This window comes from Camelus ferus, chromosome 1, assembly GCF_009834535.1.
Source record: "Camelus ferus isolate YT-003-E chromosome 1, BCGSAC_Cfer_1.0, whole genome shotgun sequence".
Classification (NCBI taxonomy): domain Eukaryota; kingdom Metazoa; phylum Chordata; class Mammalia; order Artiodactyla; family Camelidae; genus Camelus; species Camelus ferus.
In genome coordinates, this window is record NC_045696.1 from 33740241 (window position 1) to 33765638 (window position 25398).

Below are 25398 nucleotides of genomic sequence, written 5' to 3' on the forward strand. Positions count from 1 at the left end.
GTGAGAGAGAAGTCTTGGTCAAAGAAGAACATAACATGATTTCTCTTTAAAATTTGAAGAATCTGACTATATAACAAGGCATCATAACTCACTCTCTCATTTTCTGTCTGAGATTTTTGGGAAGCTATTGTTTCACAGATTCACTTCTTGAAAAAAGCTCTGGGGATAAGGAAGTCGAGATAGCAACAGGGTGTGTCTAAGTTTAAAAAGCCTGGAAACATCCCTCTTCCTAGTTTCCTTCAACTCCTAGGTCTCTGGTGAAATGATCCTAAAGTTCCCATGGGCCCCGTAACAAGGGTCCAGAAGTCAGTTCAGAGAGAGTTCTGGGCCTGCTGGTGGGTCCCATGGCTATGATGTGGGTACCCCGTGGCAGAAGAAATGGCATAGGCCACCCCAGCTGAGCACCTTGGTGGGATCACAAAGACCGTGAAGCTGAACTCAAGTAAACGTGCCATTGCTGGGGTGGTGGGGCTGGGGGTGAGGGCTCTGGACAGAGAGGGCACAGAGAAACAAGAGTCGGGGGAGGGGATGTGTCTGCAACAGAGGCTAAGCTAGGAATGAACTGACAAGACCAAGTAGCAGACAGCAACCTTCTAATTGACAATTTTCATGACTAACACTGGGAAAGCAGAGGCAATCCGTAGGGAGAGGCTGAGGGAAGAATCCGAGAAGAGGTTTCAACTCTGAGTGGGACATTGTTTTAAACTGAGAGCAGTGAAGATATCATTGGGTGGGACTATGAATACTCAGAATTGATGAGGTTAAGTTTTCTACTATTGGGTAGAAGTAAAGGATACATTGGGTTACTGAAAAAGTTACATGCCAGCACACATGAGTTTTAGGATATATGTGATTATCAGAGTCAAATCCACTAGAAAAAACATGTCCTCCTTCTCAGGAAGCATAAACACTTGACAACACCATTGACTGCAGCTCTTAAGTAAGTTGAATGTGCTTCCAATTAACTTTATTGCTTCAGTTAAAAGAGGTAATGTGGTAACCATCCACTGGGGAACATGCTGTTGATAAAAAGAGAAGAAGAAAAATAGGAACATAAAACCTGGATGTGTGGGTAGAATATTTTATGACTGAAAAGTAAAGAAAGTACTTAAACAAACTTTTCATTTCATAGATATTGAGTCTAGAAACCCTTGTGGATCAGAATGCTTGCTATTAGAGTAAAAGAAGCTAGTAGCTAATTTCTACATTAAAAAAAAAAAAGAATCCTTTGCTTCACCCTGGCTTTTATAAAGAACAGTCATGATTATTACAAATATAAATACATATAACAGTGTTTGGATGCTACATCAAAATAGCCAACCTTCACCAACAACCTGGCATCTAACACTGACACAGGGACCAATGATCACAAACTATGTCAAAAGAGAGACAGTCCTATTATCTTCTCCTCCTTTATAAAGTTATCATTGTTAATGATCAGACAACTACATTTGTTTGTCTGAGCCCTGGGACAATCCATTTAAATGCTAGTTAAGAATTTCTAAACAAGAGCCACATGGGGGTTGCACCTTAACACTAATGAAAAGGGGAAAAAAGAAGAGTGAGAGTTATCCAATTTGGAAATTATCATTTCAGATGAATATCAAGATAAATCATGTTTGACTACCATGGAGATCTCCCTTCATTTGTTTTTCAAACATTTTTTTAACTTCAAAACATTGTAGATCTCTTGTTTAAAAATCAAGTTACAAAGTATTTAGAAAGTAGAAGTTGGACATAATATCCTGTCATCACACAGCATGCTGAGTACAATTCAGCTGTACATACGTACTCATACCACTGTTCATACAGTGTTATCACATGATTATTTCACCAGCAATATTATCTTGGAAAACTATTTCATGTCAGTATATGCAGATCAATCCTTTGGAGGGCTGCACAGTATTCATTCTTCTCTATACAAGAAATTATCCAGTTCTCTATAGACATACATCTTTTGGATAACCCCCCAACACACACACATGTGTGTGTACAAATATACGTGTTATTTATGTGAATAATTTAGTAGATAAAAATTCCTGAAAATATTTTTGTACAGTTGCTGACACCAAAAATATATATACATTTACATTTACGTATTTCATTGTGAGTGGTAAATGTTTCAGAAAGTTTGTACTGATATTCATATTTTTTAATATTTATTATTAGTATTATAGATTAAAAGTATCTAACTGTTTCAATTTGCATGCCTTTCAGTATTAATGAAACTGAAAATTATGTGATTAGGCCATTTCTTCCTGTGTTTTATCTTTGGCCAGTTTTCCATGCTTTTAAGAAAGCAATTTTTTCATTGATTTCTGAATGCTTTTTGTATATTAGGTATACTAGCATTTTTTCTCATGTATTTCCACTATTTTTTGTCAATTTGATGAGCACTAAGTACCTTCACACTCAGTACTTAAATGTTGGACAATAATTCTTTTAAAACTTGTCACAAATAAGATGTATTCTTGAACCAGACCAAAGATTAAATTTGTTAGGACACTTGAATTACAATGATCTTCTTATCATTACAACTTTTACACACTAAAGCAATGATAAAAAGATACCTAACTATGACAACATAATAACTGATTAGCAGACGGAGGTTTTCCAGTGTATAGAGGTGTTTTCTCCAGACACATTTAGCATTGACTTATAATCTCCATGTCATAGTACTGTCAGAAACAATGAAGCGAAAACTGTCTGAACCTGTCTGAATATATTTAAGTTCAGGTTCAAAAGAGCAGTAGAAATTTAAAGCCCACTGAACCTGACGTTACTAGTAGACTGTCATTTACTACATTATTGTAAGAAACACAGCACACACACACCTGAGGCAAACATCTCAGGTGACAAGCAGTTCAGTGGCCAAGTGTTTCCCACTGCTCCTGGCCCAGACAGCAAGCTCCCTTAGCGTATCTCCCCTCTCAGAACCTTCCTCCCTCTGAAGCCACAAACTCATGCACAGAATCTCCAGCCTTCGGCGATACCCGCATTCTCAGACTTGTGCACATACGATGCTCAGCTGGAAGGGAAATTGACAAGCACTTTAAGCATCAGGATATGGGCTTACAAATCTGAACCAGCCATTCTAAAACCCACCTTCTGGACAAGTATCAAATATAAATCATAAGTAGTTTTTGATCATAGTAGCATGTTTTTGATCATAGTAGCATGCTCAAAATTTGAATGTCAGTGTGATAACTGGGGACCAGGAGAGGCAAGATGGCATGTAGACACTGCTCAACCAATTCAGTGACCTCAAGTTCAAAAGCAGATAAAAAGAAACTTTGAAGACAGAGACAAAGAATAAAGGAAAAAGGGAACGGGGAAGAGTGAAACGAAATACCCTCTGTAATTTCTTCTACAGACTCTCCCAGAACTGAAGAGGAGCAAGACCAAAGAAACACTTGGATTGCTTACTGTAACTGAAACCACAAGTTATAATACTCTCAAGAGATTCTAACTATCCAGACATCTGTTGGATAACACATGCAGCCAAACATGCATCTTTAAAGAGGTTTCTAGGTTATGCAGTGACAGTTTTACGATCCAGAAAATAGATAATCCAACTGGAGGAAGAGCTAATCTGGATCCACAGTTTACCCATAAAAACTTAATTAGGGACACAGCACCAACCCAACAAACATCCTACCTGAAACTAGGCGTTTGGTAAGGACTCTAAACGTTTTTTAAATCACTTCAGAACTGCAGAAATACAAAGTAATGTTTATGTCCATTTAGTTTAAGTAATCAATCTCCCATTAAATCAAAACATATTGGAAAATATTCCATAAGAATGAAATATGCTGCATATAGATCAACTCTATACTGACATCAGTCATTCTTCATCTCACTTCTATGTGAGGTGAACACAAGTTGCTCTCTGACATTTTCCAGAACTGTCTGTCCAACCTAAGCAAACATAAATAGGGCTTTAATGATTGTGAAGATGCTAAGTGTCACCTGATACTGCTCAAATGAAGCAGCTATGAAAATAAGCATTATAGCACATGCTTGTGGTTGACGAAAATGATGACGTGAAATCTGCCATGTATCAGCCTGTAACCAAACGAAAAACAGCATGTTTTGTCCCTCCTCAGACTTTTTTTGGTCATCTTTTTGCCAAGGAATTCAGAACATGCTGTCCACAGACAACTGTTTGTGAAACCTTATATTGTTGATAAATAGAACAGTAAGAGAAGAGTTAGGCAACCAGAAAGAGAATAAAGAAAATCTGGAAATTCCACAGGCCATATAGAATTTCTGTCTATAATCTTTGTAGCCCATTTGAAAGTCGATGTAATATTGTCTGGGGACGAATTCTGAAACAGATTTCTTCATTCAAGCCGTTTCTTTTAGATGCATTCCCATATGTGGTATGAGAAATAGGAAAGTATTATTGAAAAGATAATTTGCTGATACAAAATGCACTGACCTCTGAAACAGGTATTTTAATGCTTTGAGTGGTTCTGCATTCGGAGCCATGTAAGAATTAACAAGGAGTGTTTTCAACCTCGATAACTCCCCTCCCAAGCAAGCATCTAAGCTTCTTTGGGGAAGGCATTGTATAGTTTGACAAAGTTCCCAATTGCAACTACAGCTAGTCTATGACAACTTTGAGAAAACAATCCAAAGATAACAGTGTTGCCTAACTTTGCTTGTAATTTTTAAGAAAACATCTCATAAAGCACAGGAATTTATATATATATATATATATATATATATACACACACACACACATATACACACACATATATATATATTTATAGAATTTATATAGCTACCAATAGAAACATATTTACAAAAATGTACATATTTACTGGAATGGAAAATGAATCAGTTCCTAGTTCACAACTTTTAACGATTTAGCATGTATTAATGGAGTTCTGGTGAATCTACTTATATGTATAGCCTAACTTCTTAGTTCTGCACATAAAATTTCCTTTTGATCTATATGAGTGACAAGAACAAACATCTCAACAATACCTAAGCATAATGGGTGAGGATTATTTTTTTTAGTACCCTCTCATTCCACATGGTTAAGTATTCTAGATGGAGAAAACTATGTTGAAAAATGTCAAACACCTATATTTTGATGACCCTTCTAACCCTTGTCTTCTTGATTCTTTTACCTTCCCCTCCCTCATTATCTGCCCAACCAATATAAAAGCACCCAGGCTTCCTCGTATGGCTAATACCAGAAAACGTTACCACTGGGAAATGTAACTCCAACAAATGTCACAGCTTTTCTTCAAGAACAGAAACAAATTAAGTTAGAAATAGGCAGGAAGTGACAGACATTAAAAGCTTGCATCTCAGTTACTCGTGAGGCTTCACATCTCCAGTATGACTTTCTTACTCTGTTTGAAATGCACCGTATTTATTAAGAATAAGGAGAGCTTAAGTTCTGCATCACGTGTCACCATCTAGAAAACACGACCACATGGGTTACTTCATTGGAATCACTCAGCCGTGTCAGAGTAGGGAGTATCATCTCCACGTTGCATCTCACGAAGAGGAGTGGGGAGGTTATGAGACTTGCTCAATGTAACACAGCTAAGTGAGGAGATGGGTCCCAGAATCTATTTTTCGGCCTTCTCCTTTTCCCAGATACATCTCTGGATACGCATTTCCACATTTCTGCAACAATTAACATTCCCTGTATTTATCATCATCTTACGAGTCCCTAAGTTTGGGAGGGGAGGATGAATTATTAGTAAAATCAATCTTTCTCCTTGTCCTTTTCTCTCTCACACGCATACACACACGTATGTATACACATGCATATGTTTTCCTTCTAAATTCCTCCTTCTCCCCTTCTGAAACTTGTATTAGTGACCCTGATACATTCAGCCCCAAAAGGAGACACAAATTGATAAACTCTCTGCTTTCACTGAGCTGTAAGTACATGCACACACCCACCGCAGAGACACACACATACAGGATTTTGTCTTCTTTTTTCAAAAAATATTTTTACTAAAGGAGCATATACATGCACTTCTTCATCTGTTTTGTTTCCTGTCAGCAATACCACAGAAAACATAATTCACTCATAGGTTCCGCCTCTCGATGGCAGTCACCTGATTCCACCTTTCTGCTGCTGTGAATGTCATTACAATAAACATTTTGCACCTACACTGCTCCTTATATCTGTGTGGTAGAGACTCACCAAAGGAAACACGCTGGGCCAAAGCTCCTGAGTATTTTTAACTGTAATGCGTTTCCCAGTTTGTTTTTTAAAAAAGCCTATAATTCTTTAATTTTCTACCAGCAATAGATGAAAAATAGCAGTTTCCCTTAACCAAGGGATTCTCTCACCTATACAGACCCCACATTATGCAATGCATCCTAGAACATTCAGAATCCCCAGAAGGCTTCTGCGCTAGTCCCGTAAGCTAGGAGGAGGACCCGTGAGACAGAATCCCCACGCTCTGGGCATTGTGACAGGGCGGTACTATTCTAAGGATGAAGGGCCAGCAGAGAGCATGGGCAAGACCTACAGGGCTCTGGGAGCAGGGGACTTTCATTCAGGTCCTGCAGAATCTGCTGTGGATACTGGAAACTAACAGCCCTGCTCTGGAATGCATTTCTCCCCAATCGCCATTCTGCTACTTTTCATGCAGCTCTCGGTCTCTGGCTGGGATCTCCTGGCATCTCTCATGCATCTCAAAGATGATGGTTTCCATTACCCTTCTGGTCACGAAACTGTCATTCTGGACATGCGCTTAACACAACTAACGCCATTCCAGGGTGTGTAAATATTTTAACGTATCTTTGGTGTTTTTTTTTTTTTTTCTCTCTCTCAGTGGAAAATTGGCTTATGCCATAAGCCAAAGAAAGAGAAAAAGGTTTGCAGAAAGTATGAAGCAAGCAGTTGTTAATTACTAGAGTCTTTACTGTTACTGAATCATAAGAAACTGTAAAAAAAAAAAAAGAAAGAAAAAAAGGTCCATAGAAAGTATTAGTGTAGAAACATTCTGCCTAGCATTTTCCCCCACAACTATTGCCTTGTGATGTTTTAACTAGCCTGATTGAGATAATGCCCTCAAGGTAAGTATCCAGAAATCTACAAATCTTTATCGACGAACGCAGCTGTCATTGAAATGTCACATTTTTCTAGGGCTGACTTCTATATTAAAATGCATTTAATGTGTCCCCCTGCTGAAATCAAATTATTAAAGGTAAGCTTCTCTGTCTATTCTATTTTATAACACCATTAAATAAAATTTCCTAATTTCCTCATCATTTATAAAAATCATAAATAATGTCAGGAAAGACTTCAATGAATCACCAACCCCCTAGCTTTCATATATGTATTAAATGACTAGCATTTATGTTCCAGGAGAAAGGATGTGGAAGTGGAAAGGAGGAAAAGTGCTTGTAGCTGAGCGTCTATCACATATGTTACTTTGATGTGCTCTCTTCTCTATGATGGAAATATCTTGGAGCCTTAATATTTTATACAACTCATATTTTCCTGTTAATTATTACTGCAGCTCTCGATGATTTCTCTCCAAATTTACCATATCTCTCTTTCATGATAAAGCCTGGAATTGGAGAATCATGTTATCAAGTAAATATTCAATTACCTTAGGTTGGTAACTCTTGGTTTCCCTTAGTCTCTTTTTGTATATGTATATGCTGAGAGAGAGGAACAATTTCTAAGAAGTCATTGTATGTGAAGTTCCACGATTTTAATACCCTTTGTACTCCAAATAAAATTCCAAAATTAGCAACATTAAAAAAACAAAGATGTTAAAATAGTTTAGCAAGGTTATTCTGAGAACTCTCATGCCTGTGTTTTGCCCGGGCTTGTCACCACCAGACCACCGACAAGAAAGCATGGGTCTTGAGATGTGACCTGGAGAAATGGCAGCTTACAGTTTGGATGGAAAAGCAAGTGCTAACCTGATGTCCATCTCCCTTTCATGGAGAGGAACTGCCTCTCCATTTGCTGCTCTAGTACATTAGCTGTTTGTCACCCTGCTCTTTTATTTCCTGTATATGATAAACAAAGATATTTATGTTTCTAATGGATTTCAATATAAAATATCCACATCATATGAAGCAAGACTGACCACAATGATCTTAATTAATGAAGTAGTTTAATTCACCTATTTCAAAAAGATCTTTAAAATTTTTCAAAGGGAACTTTTAAAAATAATTTTGAGCAATAATAATTACAACTTGGATTGCACTAAAATATAGTTTTTGTCACTTATGAATGATGTCCCTTCACAAAACATTCAGATTAGAAATTCAGATTAAACCAGATTTGGATAGATAGATAGATAGATGGTTTACAGGCCTATACCATTACAAATTCAGAAAATCATTTAAGGTGATTCTACTTCTCTATTATCAGACACAAAACGTCTATGAAGAAAAAACAATAGATACGAAGGACACTGGTAGGCTCCTAACTTCCCTAGTGTTGCCCAGGGCTCCCTATTCACTTTCAAATTTAAGAGCTCAGAAACAGTTTTTCCAGATTTCTTCACAGAGTATTTCTACTTGCAGGTTAATAAAGCTCAAGTCTCTTCAGAAGTAATTCAGCGTATGCCTCAACATTGAGAGAATACTAGAAATACAGCTTCCTGAGCCTACGGGAAATTTCACAACCTTCATTTAGCAAATAATTTTTAGACCTATGAGCTATCGTAGTTTAGTTCTTCTCTATGCCCCATTCTATGATACATAATCTTGATTTCCCCAATATCAGAAGATATGTTCATTAGTGAGAGATGAACCAGATGATGTTTGATAACTGGCTATAATCATACACTGGGGCAGAATCATACAGTGATTCACTCATTGAATCTACTACTTAAGCAAATGTATGGTTAATGCTTATATGATAATTTTTTTGAGAAACCAGAAGATACATCAACATATGTTAATTCCCTTTCAGCCCTAGATTTCTTGAAGCTGTGATACAGTGGAGAAAATTGTTTGTTTTTCAATTTTAGGCTACCTAAATGTATCTAAGCAAAAAGAACATGTATACCTCAACTCTAAGCTGTTTATCTATATTGTATATTGAGTTATTGAAACATTCCTCAAAGTAAAAATAAAAATAAATTTATAACAAAATTGGAGCTAAAATAACATGAGGGATCCTAAGAAAAATAAATCTGTGGATCTAGAGATGAAAACAACCTCAAGCCATGAGCAGCTTGTGTTTATAGAAAAAAAGTCACACCACAAAACATGACTCCTTTTCCGTTTGGTAAATTTAAATATAGTGGGTAAAATGGACGTTATAAATAAAGTCAACTTTGTATTTCAGTAAAAAGGCCTCATTAACAAATCTTCACTTGAAAAATTAATTCAAACTGGCTGGGATATGCAACATTGTATGTCCTACATTAGGTAGATTAGTGGTAATAACAGGAAATAAGAATGACAGCATTTCCACAAGATGCATTTTTTTTTAGTTATGGCCACTGACAGATGAATTGTAGGTCAGAATTTACTGAACGTCATCATGAAAAAATCTGAGTGCGATAAGAAAAGACACAGTCTTGCATTCATTGATGCATATCTAGTAATACAGTATATCACAACCAGAAATATTTCCACATTTAACTCTTTTCTTCCTAACATGCAAAGGGGCCCTGTACAATACTCTGAGATTCCTGAAGTTAATCTTCCATATCCTGGGTCCTCCCTTCTTCAGCTCACCCTTCCAGGTATTATCTTCAGCCCCACCTACCCTTCCTAAGGATTCCTCTAACAACAGCTAAATGTTCGGTGAAAGTTACTGACAGAAGTTGGAACCTACACAGCTTTTATTATGGTGAAAAAAACGGGTACAAAACAGTTCCCAAAGCGCATTGCATGAGAAGTTAATAAGTATGCTAAAAACAAAATGTGCCCCAAAGAAAATAAGATTGAAAAATCTCCTATTAAGCAAATTGTAACATGTTTCTTTACTAAAGAATACATAATAGCCTTTTATATGCTAAAGTGAATTCTGATCTCAAAGAGATGTACCTAGCTGACAACATTAACAGATTCACTTCACCATAGACTTCTTTGGTTTTCAGTTAAGCTCCTCTTACCACATTCCGGAACTATTGTTCCCATGGAACCAACAGAACCCAGTTTTGTGACTGCTTTTAAGGAGAGGGGAAAGTGTTATGTGGGATTTTGATAATAGCCTTTTGGTAAAAAATGGGTATTTTCCCAAGGAGGGCAAATACAGATGCCCTACAATCATATCAATACACTGACCATTCCAAGGGCTCTGTATGTAGTATCCATTCAACAGACAGAGTCGTGAGTGATGGCAAACCAGGCATGGCAGGAAAGTAGGGCCAGGACAGGCGAGGTGGGCATGGCATTCTGGGAGCAAAATTTAAGGAGGTATGTACTTGCACACCCCAGAAAGTGAGTCTCTCTTTAAATTTTGTGCGGAGGCACCTTACTCTCCTCACCCCAGTTTGGGCCCTTCAGAAAAGATGGACTGTCTCACTTCACTCTTGTAGAAGGATTTTTGCCTACCAAACCTCAGAACTCTATTCTATTACTCTATTACCATATTCTGTAGTCAACTTTTAAAAATTAACTACAGATAGAGTCAATGCTCTTTGAAATATTTTTAAGAGCTAGAGAGGTATGCAAAATAAAAAGTGAGGTTCTCTCAACTCCATAATCCTGCTTGGTACACACCCAAGAGAACTGGAAACCTACGTTCACACACAAATTGGTACATGAGCGTTCATTACAGCATGATGATTATTAGCCAAAAAGCAGAAACAAACCAACTAATGAATGAATAAACCAAATGTGGGCTAGCCATACAGGGGAATAGTATCCACCCCTAAAAAGGAATGAAGTTCTGATACATGCTACACAGATGAATCTTGGAAACACAAGCTAAGTGAAAGAAGGCAGACACAAACGGCCACATACTGTGTGGCTCTGTTTATAGGAAATGTTCACAGTAGAAAAATTCATAGAGGCGGAAAGTAGATTAGAGGTGGGTTGCATAGGTGGAGGAGGAGATTGGGAGTGACTCCTTAGACCTATGCAATTTCTTGTTGAGGTGATGGAAATGGTCTATGATAGACAACGGAGATGCTTATAGAATATTGTCAATATACTAAAACCTACTAAATTGCATGCTACAAATGCATTAGTGTATGATAGTGAAATATATCTCAAACTTTTTAAAGCTAAGATAAGTGAGGGTCTGATCACCTCCCCTTACATAGCTAGAATTTATAAAGTACCTATTTTGCGCAAGGCACATCTGTAAATGTTTTACTTCATTAACTCATTTAATCCTCAAAACCACTCAATGAGACATCTTTTAAAGATAAGAAAGTCAAGGCAACAAGCCAGCTAAATAATTTGCCCAAAGTCCTGCAGCTAGTAAGGGACAGAGCTGGACTTCTAAAACCAGGCAGTCTAGCTTCAAAGTATATGTTGTGCACTAATTATCCGGAGCAATGACCATTAAGAGTTGGGGTATATACTTCCAGGCACACACATGCACATGTCTGTGTGTAGCTAGATAAAAATTATTTGCATGGGATTATATGTACGAGAGGTCAGCAAACTGTAGCCCGTAGACCAAATCAGGCCCACTGTCCGTGGGTTAAGAATGAAAGACTGGATTCTATATTTTTAATTGTTGGAGAAAAAAAGAGATGAAAAAAGAAGAGTCATATTTCATGGCACGAGGTAGCCTGTGGGGGTTAGTCCCATCACATCCTCTCCTCCTAGAGAGGGAAAACCAAGTCCTCTGAGAGTTTAGCAAAGCAGCTTGAACCCAGAGATGAAAATAGAAAGCTGAAATGGGTGAAGCTAGGCAGTGGCCAACACTGGAAAGCTCAGCGGAGAACCAGTTACCCAGGATAAAAAAGCTCCACTTCTGATGGGGTGAACACAACTTGATGCTGAGAACTGATCCCTTTCAGGATGCTTCTCTGCTGTAACCAGCATTCAAATTAATGATCCTGTACATGAAGAATAAAACTAAGAAAAACTATGAAAAGAGTGAGTTTTCTCATCACAAGAATAAAGAAAGAAGAAAAAATTTAAAAAGAAACAAAGAAAGAAAAAAAGAGTGAGTTTCCTTAAACTTCTAGAAAGAAAGTCCTACTCTGTCACAAAGTGTTCCAGGCAAAGAACCTGGGGTTGGAGGTGGATGGAGGTGGCTGACTCTGGAATGTAGATTTTGGGGATATAATCACTGAGACTTGATTCGTCTTTTTAAAACTCTGATGCTTGTGATTTTGTGAACTCAGAACTACTACTACTATTAATATGATCAATCTGGTCCAAAAACCAAGCTCAAACATTTAACACCATGACCCTCAGAGTTAGTGAATTCCAGAGAGGAGCTGAATGCTCTGTGAAGAAATATTTCCCTTACCAAATTTGTCTAAATCTGTTGAGTATAAACTTTTGAGAGTGGGAGGAAAATAACAAAAGGCAAAGGAAGGGAAGGGAAGAGAAATGCATTCCTTTAAAATAAGTTTCCTAATTCTTTTCAAAGACCATGATTCTATTCCATGAACTATTTTCCACCAAGCAGTTCGTTTCATAAATCATAAAGAAGACCCAACAAAAAGGGGAGAAGGAAAAATTACTGAAACATCCTATTTCTGATTCTGTTAGGCATTACCCATCACACATAGAGAGCACACAGACACCGAAGATTTAAAGAATGTGCTTAAATCGTTGTAAACATAAGGTACCAGAGCCTCCAGTTCAAAGAAACAGATTACTCGCTGAAGAAATGGGAGAAAAGTTCTGAGACCTCTCTCAGGTCGTCACGCCAGTTTCTGTCGGAATGCAGGAATTATGGCAAAGCGGTTAGTTTTATAAACATATGGGCAGAGCTCAACTTTACCTGTCAGAGAAAAAAAATAATTCCAAGTATTTAAAACCTCCTCCATTTGTACACATTTCTTTCATTACTTTTTCTTCTCTTTATGGAAAGGAGGAAAGCCTCCGGCTCGGCTCACCTGTATCAAACCCCACACTTGGCACTAAGTCCACGGTTCCGTGAAAGGCTCCGGCCCACGCTGAGGTAGCAGTGGTGGCTGTAGTCGGATCGGTCTTTGTGATGTCACACGGGGGAGCAGGAATCCTGGCTGCGCGCACTGATGGCATCAGCAGGGGCCCGTAGGACGGATCCAGGGCGGAGCCAGCAGAAGGGTGGTGGTGGTGGTGGTGGTGGTGGTGGTGGCGGTGGTGCATGTGCGCGTGCGGGTGGTGGTGCCGCAGGTACACGTCATGCACGTGGCTGTAGGATGGGCTCACCTGAGATGCCAGAGGGTAGTGCCAGGACTCGGACACGGGCGGGGGAGGGGCTGGGCCAGTCTGATGCAGGCCGTGTCCTGCCCAGGGGCTGGGGTCGGCGGCGGGAAAGGTGCCAGGGGGCGCGGTGACCTGGAAGTCGGGATGAACTCCCCCCAGACAAGGTGCAGGAGAGGGCTGGTAAGAGCTGGTCCAAAAGGAAGTCGGGAAACTACTCCGCTGGCTGGAGAGAGCTGAGCTGTCTGAGAAGACAGAAAAATAAATTATTTACATAAGACTCAGTTCGGGGATAGACTTGCCTTTACTTGTCCAATATTTCACAAGCAGGCTAATTAGTCTGCACTTTCTCCCCACACAGAGGTAAATCGATACCCGTAAATCTCTGCGCTTCAGAGCCAAGACAAGGCGCAAGGGTCCAGGTGCTGAAGGAGTCCCCCCCTTTGTTTGCTTAGCTTATGTCGTCCCGTCTAGGCTGAGGTTTGCAGGGCTGGGACTGGAAAGCTTCGTTTCCTCCTTTGTGTCTTGCTGCCATGAGGTCTGAGCAGAGGTCGTGGGTACATCCATCGCAGGTAAAAAAAGCGTATGCCGTAGATGTGATTCCGGTAGGTTGGGCATGACTTTTACCAACTTCTTTTAAAGGCAAAGACAGTTTTCATTGAAACTAAACATTTTCATGCCAAAAGTAACAATGAGAAGTGATATGCTTAATGAGGCTCGGCAACTCTCATTTTCCATCAAGAAGAGTGTATTCCAAGCTTATATTTTTGGTAGAAGTCTGGGAGTTTCTGGACTGAAAATAATAATAGTTCACATTTAATGACCAACAGTAGGTCAGGGGCCTTTCAAGGATGATCTCATTGGATCCTTACTCAGGTCTTATGAGGTAGGAGTTACTGTTATTATCCCCATTTTAGAGATGTGGAAATTGAGGCAGGGAAGAAACCCCAGACTTCACAGCTGGCAGGTGGGAGACTGGGCTTTGAAGACCAGGAGTCTACCTGGAAAGCTGACACTTCCTAACTTTGCCACAAGACAGAACACCTGTAACTAGAATCTGAACATCCAGAATTTGGTGGAGACTCTGTGGAAGTCATAAGTGGAGGAGATTCAAGTAAGGGTCATGGGTTTGAGGACGTGTTGATGGAAGGGGAAATCACATCAAAGAATAGCACTTGGAGCTAAATAGGCAAGAGAATGAACCAATCCCCAGTTTTGCCTCATTTCAATTTCTTCACTCAGTCGTTATATTTATGGATGACCTACTATGTATGAAACACGGGGCGATCAGGGATGACAGGAGAGATGCCACTTTTAATCACAACCTGGCAGGCGACAGGTCAGTAAACAGACCAGAGCAGTGTGACTTGGTTGGTGCTCTCGCAAGGGGAAACAGAGAGGGCACCGAAGCTGCCTAAGAAAGTACTTGCCAAATTGAAAGAGTGAGTAGGGCTAGCTTTATTTGTGAAGAGGTGGACAAGAGTGTTTTCAGGCTAATGAAAAAGTATGTTAAAAGGGCCAAAAATTACATACACCCACAAAGTAGCATTTGAGGGACAAAAAAAGAGTTCATTGGGCAGGTGGTGGCAAATGGTTAGACTCTGGTCCAGAAGGACCCAGATGGGTATGGCCTTGCCAGTGTGCTCTAAATGTGGGTGCTGTCCTGAGGAGGTCCAGTGAGCTTAGAAAGGTTTAGCAGGGTTTAAATCCAGGGGGAGATGGAGAGTCAGATCTGTGTTGAGAAAGATGGATAACTCCACGGATAGCCTGTTGCCTGCAGTGCAGAGTAACTGGGAAGCACTGGCCTGGGGGTCTGGAGTCTTAGCCAGAGAGTGAGTGCCAGCAATTACCCTATCCCATTGTAGGACCCCCACTTGACCTGCTGACCTCTCCAGGGCTCAGTATCTTCCAATCAAATATCTGGTGGCCCTATACTTCTAACCATTCTGTGCAGCGTCCTCTGATTTATTTCAATCTATAGATAAAGATAAGGTGGCTCAGGACATTAGTCACAAATGTGCAGTAAAATAGTATTTTTATACTGGATTCCCCATAAAAGAACCTTGCTAGATCTTTCCATGGAAGGAAGGCTATCCTAAATCCTGTGAAAGAAAAGCATGTAAAAGTCTGACCTGTCCACGTTCTCACTTCATAAACTTGGAGGACACAGTTTTCTTGCCTCAGGGAAAGTATAGATAACTTGACTTAGTCCCCACATATGTAACGTGACTAACATAATTAGGAAGTCACCATGGTGTTCAGTTATTTCCTTTCTCCAGCTTCCCTGCAGGCTGCGGCATTAGCACTACAAGCTCTTCCACACTCTCCCCATCCGCCCTCCCCCAGAGCTGTCATTCACCCTACTCAGCCTATGCTCAGACAGCTATTCAGTGTCTCATGGTCAAGTCTCTCCCCACCACTGAAACTCCATGGATGTCAAAATACTTGGGGAAATCTAGGTGATGATGTTCTTCAAGAGGTGAAGGATGGAACACCACCCTATTCTTCAAACCTTCCAACAGTTCTGGCAAACTTTGAATGACTTGGTTTTGTTGACAATCACAATCTATCAAAATAGCACTTAACTCAAGCTTACTGGCATTGAGGCAAATATGTTTTATTTAAGAACTGTCTTCCTTTCACATGTGAAACACAGCTGCTAATGACAAGAAGGAAAACTGTGTAAGCTATAGGAATAAAATGTAATTTGCCATAGACAATGGCCATGTGTACAATATTTCTACCATACCCACAGTGAAATCTATCAATGTTGAAAGTTTAAAACTCATTGCAAAGAGTATATGGAGGCTCCTTATATCACATAGTGGAGTTTTGCCACAACCAATCTGCCACTTTCCTCTCACAGATCTTCATCTTTGGTAACATACTCTTCATTCTACTCATAACTTTTATCTCTGATGGGGCCAGAATCTCATTGTGAAAACAGCTGAACCCAAGCCACAGGTGTGTGCCAGAGATAGAGTTCTCCTTTTTAATGTCCCCCATTAAAATGTCAAGAGTACAGAGAATATATGTCAGTTCCCTGAGTACTTTCCTTTTGTCTCTTTTCATTTGAATGTACATGGACCCAATTTTATTTTACAGATGCTTATGCATGTTGGATATGCATGCACAAATGTGAATAATGATTCCTTACCAAAAATATTATTCCTACTAATGATGTACTGTGATTAATGAACATATTATCATTGAGAGTAGAAATCTATGTTTAAAAATGCACCCCATAGAAGCTGAACAAAGCTTTAAAATGCTCCAGGGAAAAATAAAATTAGAAGCAACTTAATATTTTCCCAGTTGGCATGCCTTCTGAGATTAATACAAACTTTGCAGAGATCTATGCAGCCCTTTTCAAAAATAATGTTGCATTCTACATGTTCAAAAAAAAGATATTGAGTAGAAAATATGTTTATGGATAAGTCTACACTTTAAAACCACTGTTTGGGTATCTTGATTGTTAAAAGAGGAAATTCTTGATACAAAGAAACAGATGATACTCTTTATTTCATGACTGGGAATCAGTATGCTTATTTCATATGTATGTAAATTTTTTTCATTACATGACTCTTTGCTTACAAGTGTTTAATCACAGCCACATTTTTTGGATGAAAAAGCTTATGAAAAACTGCACACGCTATTTCCATGCAATATTACTTTTCCGCAATTCAGAACTATGTGATATTAACACTCCATGGTGACTTTGGGCTCAGTGGTACTGGATATTAGGATGATATTTACACTGAGCCTAACATATACAAAAAGTCTAAATATACTTTAGTTCAGTTTGCATTTGGGATTTAAAAATATTGCACATACACACCCTATTTCTCAACAAAAAGAAAAAAGAAAAAAATCAATTGTCCAATAAAACCCATCCAGAGCCTATCCAGTAATCTCACTGTGTGATTTATAGCAGAAATATGTCTTAGAAAACATAAGAGTTTAACATGGAACATCAAGTAGTTATTTCAACTTCATAGTAGCTGGGATAATTTTTATATTAACCCTCAATGCCTATGAATAAAAAATCTAAGGGCAAGTAATCTATGAAAGAGAAAATTCAACATATAGTTAAAAATTACATATTTTATTACCTTATTTTGAAAAAGATGAAAACTATATTAAAAGGAAAAATGGGCCAATAAAATGTTGTAGAACCTCCGTCTTATCTTAAAAATCTCCAGAAAACATATTCTTAGAATAAATATTGATTTAAAACATCAAAAATTAAAGATAATATTTACCTTTTTATTAACCTCAGTGAAAAAAATGCTACTCCATTCTCAACCTAGGGGGCCTTCTCTATAATTTTAATTCCCTTCCTCTTGTTCATAAAATAAATCATTGGGTCAGAGGTGAAATGCAATGTGTTCCAGTGCTTTCTGTCTCTTAGGAATTAAGCATCACCATTATGTTCAAAGATTGCCCTCCAGTTATTTTGTTCTAGAGTTGCTCAAAATGGACCTTGTGACTCTGAAAGAGTTTCAAGGGGTGATGTCAGATGCCCATACTCCTTGGAGGCAGGACGATGAGATAAACCAGGCCTCACTTCCCTCCCACGTGTTTGTTCTAAACTTCCCAGCAGCGATGGCTTCCAGTGCCTCCTAGAGATGGAGCCCAGCTCCCTCCTTCCCAGTCTCAGCCAGCCCAGGAGACAGGCCCTCCTTGCCCTTCCTCCTCTTTGCTGTCTAAGTTCTGCTCATTTTGAGAAGACTTTCTTATGAGAATGAGTTGCTGCAAGCAGACACTCTGTAGATACATCAAGCAGAAAATATTTACTTTGCAACTATAGCAAGGAAAAAGATATCAAGTTTACCATTTAGCATAGTTTTTAAAGTCAGTGACGTATCTTGACTTAACTACTCCCTTTTCCTACACACACACACACACACACACACACATACACACACACACACACTTTTTGTAATAGTATTTGGGCCCTGAGATCAATGAATAGACATATTTGAAGTCAATGCTTATATTTGCATGGGTTAAGGAGACAATCAGATTCATTAGGTTTTCTTAACTGAGAAGCTCTATTCAATCCCTGTTAGAAGATACAGTGGGAGAAATAGCTGGTGTGATGCTGTCGAATAGAGTACAAATATTTCCTGTCAATTGTTTGCCTAACAGCTGTAAAACACCTAAAGAGGACTTTCCTAACTCCATCAAGACACAAACTCAAAGTATGACCAATATTCCATCAGCTGACACTCTTATTATTTGCCTAAAGATTTACAGTGGAATTATATTCTGCAGTCAAACATAATTCAGTTTTAAATGCCTTTGAAATACTGTAGCAATTGTGCAGCATTGTAAAAACCTCATGTCATAAATTAGACACTTTAATTTAATACAGCTGGTCAGCAGCTCCTCATAAAAGATTATTGCCATGGCCATCAAAATTGTCAATAACCTTGAGTACCTATTATGTCCAAGACACTGTTTTTGCCAGGAATAGAAACTTCCAGAAAACAGTGTTTCTGAATAAGGACCCAAGGTTGGTTTTCTAGGTGCCAGGTGAGTGGAAACTTACTTAAGGAAGAGAGAAAAGGCATCTGACCTTCAGTTAGCACCTTGCATCAAGCCCTGTGTCAAATTATTCATATATATTATCAAAAAAATCTTATAATAACCCTAGGAGATGGGTATCAATAAACATATTATAGCTGAAGTTAAACTCAGAGAGATTTTTAAGTATTTAATCCAAGATCACACTGCAACCAGGCAGTGATAAGATCCAAACTGGAACCCAAAACAAACACAATCCAAAGCCTGCATTATCCAAACCTGTGTTGCTTTGGCAATTGACAGTAACTCTCTCCACTAGACATGAGAATCTCAATTTATCATGGCCCTCTTTAAGATATTATTTTCTAAATCTTTAACTGCATTCTGTGGCTCTCCTATGAATCCTATCCAAGTTACATCTGTTTATCTAAAAACACTAATTCATAACTGGAAACAACTATGGCAAAGTTCTGTTCACAAAGGGAAAGTAAATAATATATTTGCAATCACAAAACTTCACAGAGACAACATTTCAACAATCACTTAATTCAACCCTCCTATTTTATAAATAAGAAAATTGTCTCCAATGATTTCATATAATTTATTACTAATAAATTCTCCATTAAGGACTTTTTTGGTTTTCTAATCCTGGGTGCGTGATATGAACTTGGTTCATCTACTTTAATCATGTAACCATTTGATTCATTTTTATACCATATTTTTCATATAGAAATCCACTATTCTGAATATTGAGGAAATTGATGTGCAATAACTAGATACAATATATCTAGTCTCAGTGGAAGAGGGAGAAATGGAAATTGAAGAGCTTGCTGTGTTTGCCTGGGCTACTCTGATAAATTAAACTGACATACAAAGCTCTGAAAATTCTGATCTCTACCTATGCCTCTTCTTTTGTCTCCACTCACACCAGTATTTTTTGTTTCTCATTGAATATTTAAGTTCAGTCCTTCCTCAGGGCCTTTGCACTGGCTTTCCCCCTTGCCTTGAATAATTTCTCCCTAGAAATTTGTGTGATGAGAAGCTCTCTTATTTCCTTCTGGTCTGTGCTCAAATGTAATAGTCTTAGAGAGACCATCTATCATCATCCTAAGTAAAACAATACCTTGTATTTCATTATATATGTATAATATATAATTATATGTATTTTTATATATAGGAATGCATATATAGTGGAAGCCTGTCTCTTCCACTAGAAAGCTCCACAAGTGTATAAGCTTAGATGCTCCTGTTCACTGATATAGTCCCACTACCCAGAACACAGAAGGACCTTAATAAACACTTGCTTTGTAAGTCAATGAAAGGAACAGGAGATAGACTTGAAGGCCAAGTTTAAGATAATACCAAGAAAATTCTAATAATAGTTGCTAAAACATTTCCATGATTCATCCTTCCTAAACTGAAATTTGACATCTTTCCAAAGGTCTTCTCTATTCAGTCATGCAGATTTGGGGAAAAAAACTGAATTGTAGAGTTTTTGCATTTACACACCACCTCACTTAATACTATTCTGGTTATGACACCTTCGACAATCACTCTCACATCTAGCTATAATTTGGGGCTTTTGTTCCTATATTCCAAGTTAAATGGTGACTAGGTTACTTACGCCAGAATGCTAAAAGGCACTGCATTTATTACTCTCCTGGAACTGATTATCCTGATAGAATTTCTTATTGACATATCAAACTGTTTATTAAAGCCAGCCAATTCACTGAAGTTTTTCTATTTTCACCCTCCCCAGGTTATAAAAGTATTCACCATGTGCTATCAAATAGGACATTCGTTGGTCCCATTAGCATCTTAGGCTTCTAAGAACTAAGTGCTCAGTTCTTGTGAGAAGTTCATAATTACTCTTCAAATAAGCGGTTATGCCTCCCAATTCACCCCTATCGAGGGCTGGGTCATTTGAGTATGGATTTCACCTTCCTCTTTACGGTTGCTCTCTATGTTAATGTTCATATTTACTAGAAGGAAGGAGGAAAGAAGAGAGGGGAGGTGAAGGGAGAGAAGAAGTGGGGAAGGAACGGAAGGAGAGAAAGGCAGGCGGAGAGGCAGGCAAGAAGGTACCATTCTTCTGATACTGACAGGGGACCAACCACTCATCACCTCTCACCTGCCCCCTACCACAGGTGACCTACCACAGGTGGCCAGCCTTTCCTCATCATAGGATCACCTGGGCCACTTGTTACAGTGTGATTCCCAGATCCTCCCTCCGTAGCCTCTGAGTCAACAGGTCCAGAGTCAGGGAGAGGGGGCGGGGAGGGGCCGGGCGGCAGGTAATCTGTGACCTGAACAGCGCTAAGTCAATGGTTATCATACTTGAGCTTGCATCTGAATCTCTGGGAGGGCTGGTGAAAACACAGATGACTCTACCCTGGAGTTCCTGACTCTGTAGGTCTGGGGATTTTTCATTTCTAATCAGCTCTCACATGATGCCCACGTTCCTAGTCTGGGAAACCACATTTTGAGAACTATTTTACTTGATGCCTCTTATAGCCAGGCCAGTTCAGAAGAAACATTGGTAACACATTTCTCTAAAACTACCACTGGAATGATGTATTATTTTTTCTCTAATGTAATTATCACACTTAAGTTGTCACCCAGCCATTTTCTGCGAGTCAGAAATCAGATTCAAACACACCTCTGTGGACTCTTTATAGAAGGCAAAAAGGAGAGGATGCTCAATCTACCACTTTCTTTTACTGAGGAGGAAAAAATAATTAGCCTAAACCAGGCAGATACAGTCAATAATCTCTCGGTTATACACTCCAAAGAGTTAACACCACAACAAAGCAACACAGAAAACTCTTAAGAGAACACAGAAGGATGTATTCCGGGGTCAGACTCAGATCTCTGCTATGTCACCACGTAGCACCTAGTGGAATGAGCAAGGGCGAATTTTTAAAAGCTGATCCAGGCACGCCTATTATTTAGAGATCCAAATTGGGCCATCGGGGCTTAAGGAATGATGCTTCACGGCTCAATCCTGCCACTATAAACCCAGGCCGGTTGCATCACTACTTTCCATGAGGAATTTAAGGGGTGTGACTGCATCCTTTCCAACCCTGCATTCCACATGTGACAAAACTGATCCAGCTGTTTGTCTGAAAGAAATTCCTCGCTGTCCTTAAAAATTAAAAAGCAAGTGGATATCCGTCCTCTGGGGGCAAGTCTCCAGCTGGAACCTGGTACAGGCGGTTGCGAAACAGAGACAGTGCCCTGGAGGGCATCTGCTTTTCGAATTCTTACCTCGCCATAAGGGGGTTAGCCCCATCTTGCTTTTTGAAATGGCAGATTCTGGATGGAGGGTGCTGGCTTGGCCCAAAGCTCTTGAGAAGTGTTCATCCACTACTGACCCAATGTCTCCCTGGAAATAAGTGAAAAGGACACAGCGAGAGTTAAGGTACTCCATCTCGGCAGGCTGGTCTTTCTCCTCCTCCTCCTCCTCCTCATCCTCCTCCTCCTCCTCCTCCTCTTGTTTGCTGGGAAGGGTGACTTCCAGAGAGTCCTGCATCTTGCTGTATACCGCTAACTTCTTCTGGGATGGAATAAACAAAACACAGTATCAAAGACAGTTTGTAACAAAGCATTAACTAGTTAACTTTTTACTTTAAAAAATTATCTAAATATTAACATATGTTCTCAGACTGATTCTTCATTTGCTTTACTCCACCCCTCCACCCCCAAAACCAGCTTTCTCCTTCCCACCCTGAGGGAGAAAAAAAGTCTGTTATTTCAAATTTGGTGGAAAAAAAAGTCCATTATCCAATGGTACCTTTTCAGAGTGTGAAAGACAGGTTGTTTTTCTTTCTCTTAATCTAGATATACCAAAAGGTGAATGTCTTGTAAAAAAAGAAAGTGACAGGTTTCTTCCACGTTTGTCCCCATTTTCTATTTTAAAGATTTCACATACAGCAACATTAAAGTTGGGGACAGGGAGGGCTGGAGATGGACGGCCCAACAGCTGGGGGAGGGGTGGGGAAGAAAAGAGCTTTTCATAAATGAAACGTACTAAAATAAAAACAGGAATGTAGCATCTTATAAAAGGATTTGGCAGATGTGCTGAACTCATTTCTCAAAAATCACACTAAAATGACAAAATAAGTCTGTGTGAAGATCCATTTTGCATGGCACATATTTTTCAGATGTTCCACTTGCCACCATTATCATAAAAGGGGAAAAAAAAGCTATTATTATGGATTATGGACAATAATACAAAATACGAGCAATGGGCAGTACGGCTTTCAAATAAAAAAGAAAACGTTTTGATAGCTGCAAAATATTTTCAAAACAGACGATCATAGCTATAATCATTTATATTATGGCTAGTAAAGCTCTTACATTTATTACCCCATTTAATCTTTACAATTCTGTAATGTGGTTATTATTACTCTCCATATTCTAAAGATGAAGAAACTAAAGCACAGAGAAGTGAAAGAACTTGCCAAAGGTCACAGAGTATATAAGTGGTGGACCCAGAAGGCATGATAAAAATATGCAGATGGGCATATGCACGCGCACGTATGTGTCAGAGGAGTGCAGGAGAGGGACATCTCGTCTGGGGAAAAACAATCACCAAAACATTACGTTTTGTATTCTTTTTCTAGGTGGTGAGCTTGTCAGTTAATTGTCATTTTCTTATTCCTGCTTTTCACTATTTCCAAAAAAATTTTTTTCCTTGAGCACGTATCACTTTCACAATCAACAATTTCAGTATAAATTACATATAAGAAATAATGCTAAAAATGATAAAACTCATGATCTCAATGACAAAATGAGCATCCTAGCATCTGTATACCTACAAAACCTGACCGTTTGTCATATCATTTTTCTTATTTCAGAAAGAAATGCATGCTGGGAAATGAATGTGAGTAGAGAAAAGGAAATCATTTCAGAATACTCAGTGAGCCCATAGTTTGGAAAATGTTATCAAAACACATAATCCAGACTCTTAATGTTTCTAGTGGTAATTACTAGCTTCAAAATCTATAGCCCCAAATTATAAATGCATCATTGAATAAACTGTACCCTTTCTCCCAGCAATGAGTATGTTGTTCTTGTGTGAGGTAGGATCTGAAATGTTCAGGCGTATTACGAGCTGTTGGTTATGATTTTTATATATATTGCTTTTTATTTAAAACTTGTGTCAATACGGTTATCGCTTCTTGATGAATAGATAATTCATTCCCTGTAAGTGAACTTGCCTTGTTGATGAATAAGTGACTGTAATGACTGAGCAGTTATAAAATTCTTACAATCTGTTTTTCGCAGATTTGACCATGTTTATATTTAACTTCAATAGTAGAAACACCATAGTAACATAGGTTAACATATGTATAAAATGAGAGGGTGGAACTAACTGACCTCGAAAGTTACTCCTGGCTTTAAATTCCATTATAAAATTAAATGAATATCGTGACTTATTAGTCAAATTACAGCACTGTTTCTCCGTGCACATATGCACTTATGAAAGTTACACCGTTTTAAGCATTTGCACACACTCTGTCAAACACGCTGGTGTATGAGAAAGAAGCACTGGTTTTATACAGGAAAAAAATTAAAACTGATCTACTGAGTAGCTTGACTGCCACAAGTGTTCAGTAATATCTATGAAACTGGTATCTTCTTCCTGTTAATGACGAACACAGCATCTCTCTGTGAGAGTTGGGCTTTGCACCTACTTGGTTTCATTTGTTTAATTCTAATATTTATGCCTTCAATGAAAGTGCCCGGGCTATGTTAATTACCCACAGAAAGGCAATGTTTTTATTTTATCCCAATTAGCAATTAATTCTTAGAGAAAATAAAATTAATTAAAATTATATATATGTGAATGATTTGAAAACTGCAAATCAAATACAAAGAGAGCCTACACTTGTATGCAAATGTAGCACTGTATTATGATCAATAATGGTAGTAATAAAATTATCTTAATTTTTACATTGATGATAGCTGAATTTAAACTAAAGATTCTTGATCTATTTAAAAGGTTTCACAATTTTCTAAATGCTATGTGGTTTCATGTTTTTATTTTTTTGACCAATTGTTGAATGGTTGGATACAAATAAATTAATCTAAAGGTTACACATTTTTCACTGTGAAATGGGGAAAAATAAGCAAAACCTTCCTTATACCGAAATACCTTTTAGTAATGTATTTTCTAAATGTCAATTCTGTCAATGGATGTATTGATTTTCTCTAATGTTAATACTTAATATATGTAATACATATATAGACATATATGCATTTTGATAAGCATATATTGAAATATTTCTTTTTGATATGCAAATACCTGTGCTATAATAAAAATATCTGTCTTAGCTATTCTATTTAAATACATTTTTGAGGGTGATTATAAAATACACTTTTTTTCCTCTCTCTCAGCTCTTTAAGGAAGGTCTTCTACTAATTAAATAAATTTGCTTGGAGACGACTAAACAAATAAAGAAGGAGCTTGTGATGTATCTACCAAAGGGCAGGACATAAGGCAAATTTACCATTCTCTCTTGCACTTTTTTCAAATAAAATTGCATCAATTTTCACAAATTTTAGTGGACCACTTTAAATATTTAC

At 38.3% G+C, this 25398-nt stretch overlaps 1 protein-coding gene across 4 annotated transcripts in view; it reads right to left on the minus strand.

Annotated features, from left to right (window-relative positions):
- VGLL3 (vestigial like family member 3) overlaps positions 1 to 25398 on the minus strand; it is a 42293-nt gene that overhangs the window by 7441 nt on the left and 9454 nt on the right. For 2 of the 4 annotated variants that reach the window (XM_032477481.1, XM_032477496.1), the window contains exons 2-3: positions 22075 to 22363; positions 12987 to 13523 (exon numbers count right to left, since the gene is read on the minus strand). In XM_032477481.1, coding sequence (XP_032333372.1) covers positions 12987 to 13523; positions 22075 to 22363 — 826 coding nt within the window. The remainder of the gene's footprint in view (positions 1 to 12986; positions 13524 to 22074; positions 22364 to 25398) is intronic. The other 2 variants (XM_032477477.1, XM_032477487.1) reach the window with 2 other exon arrangements.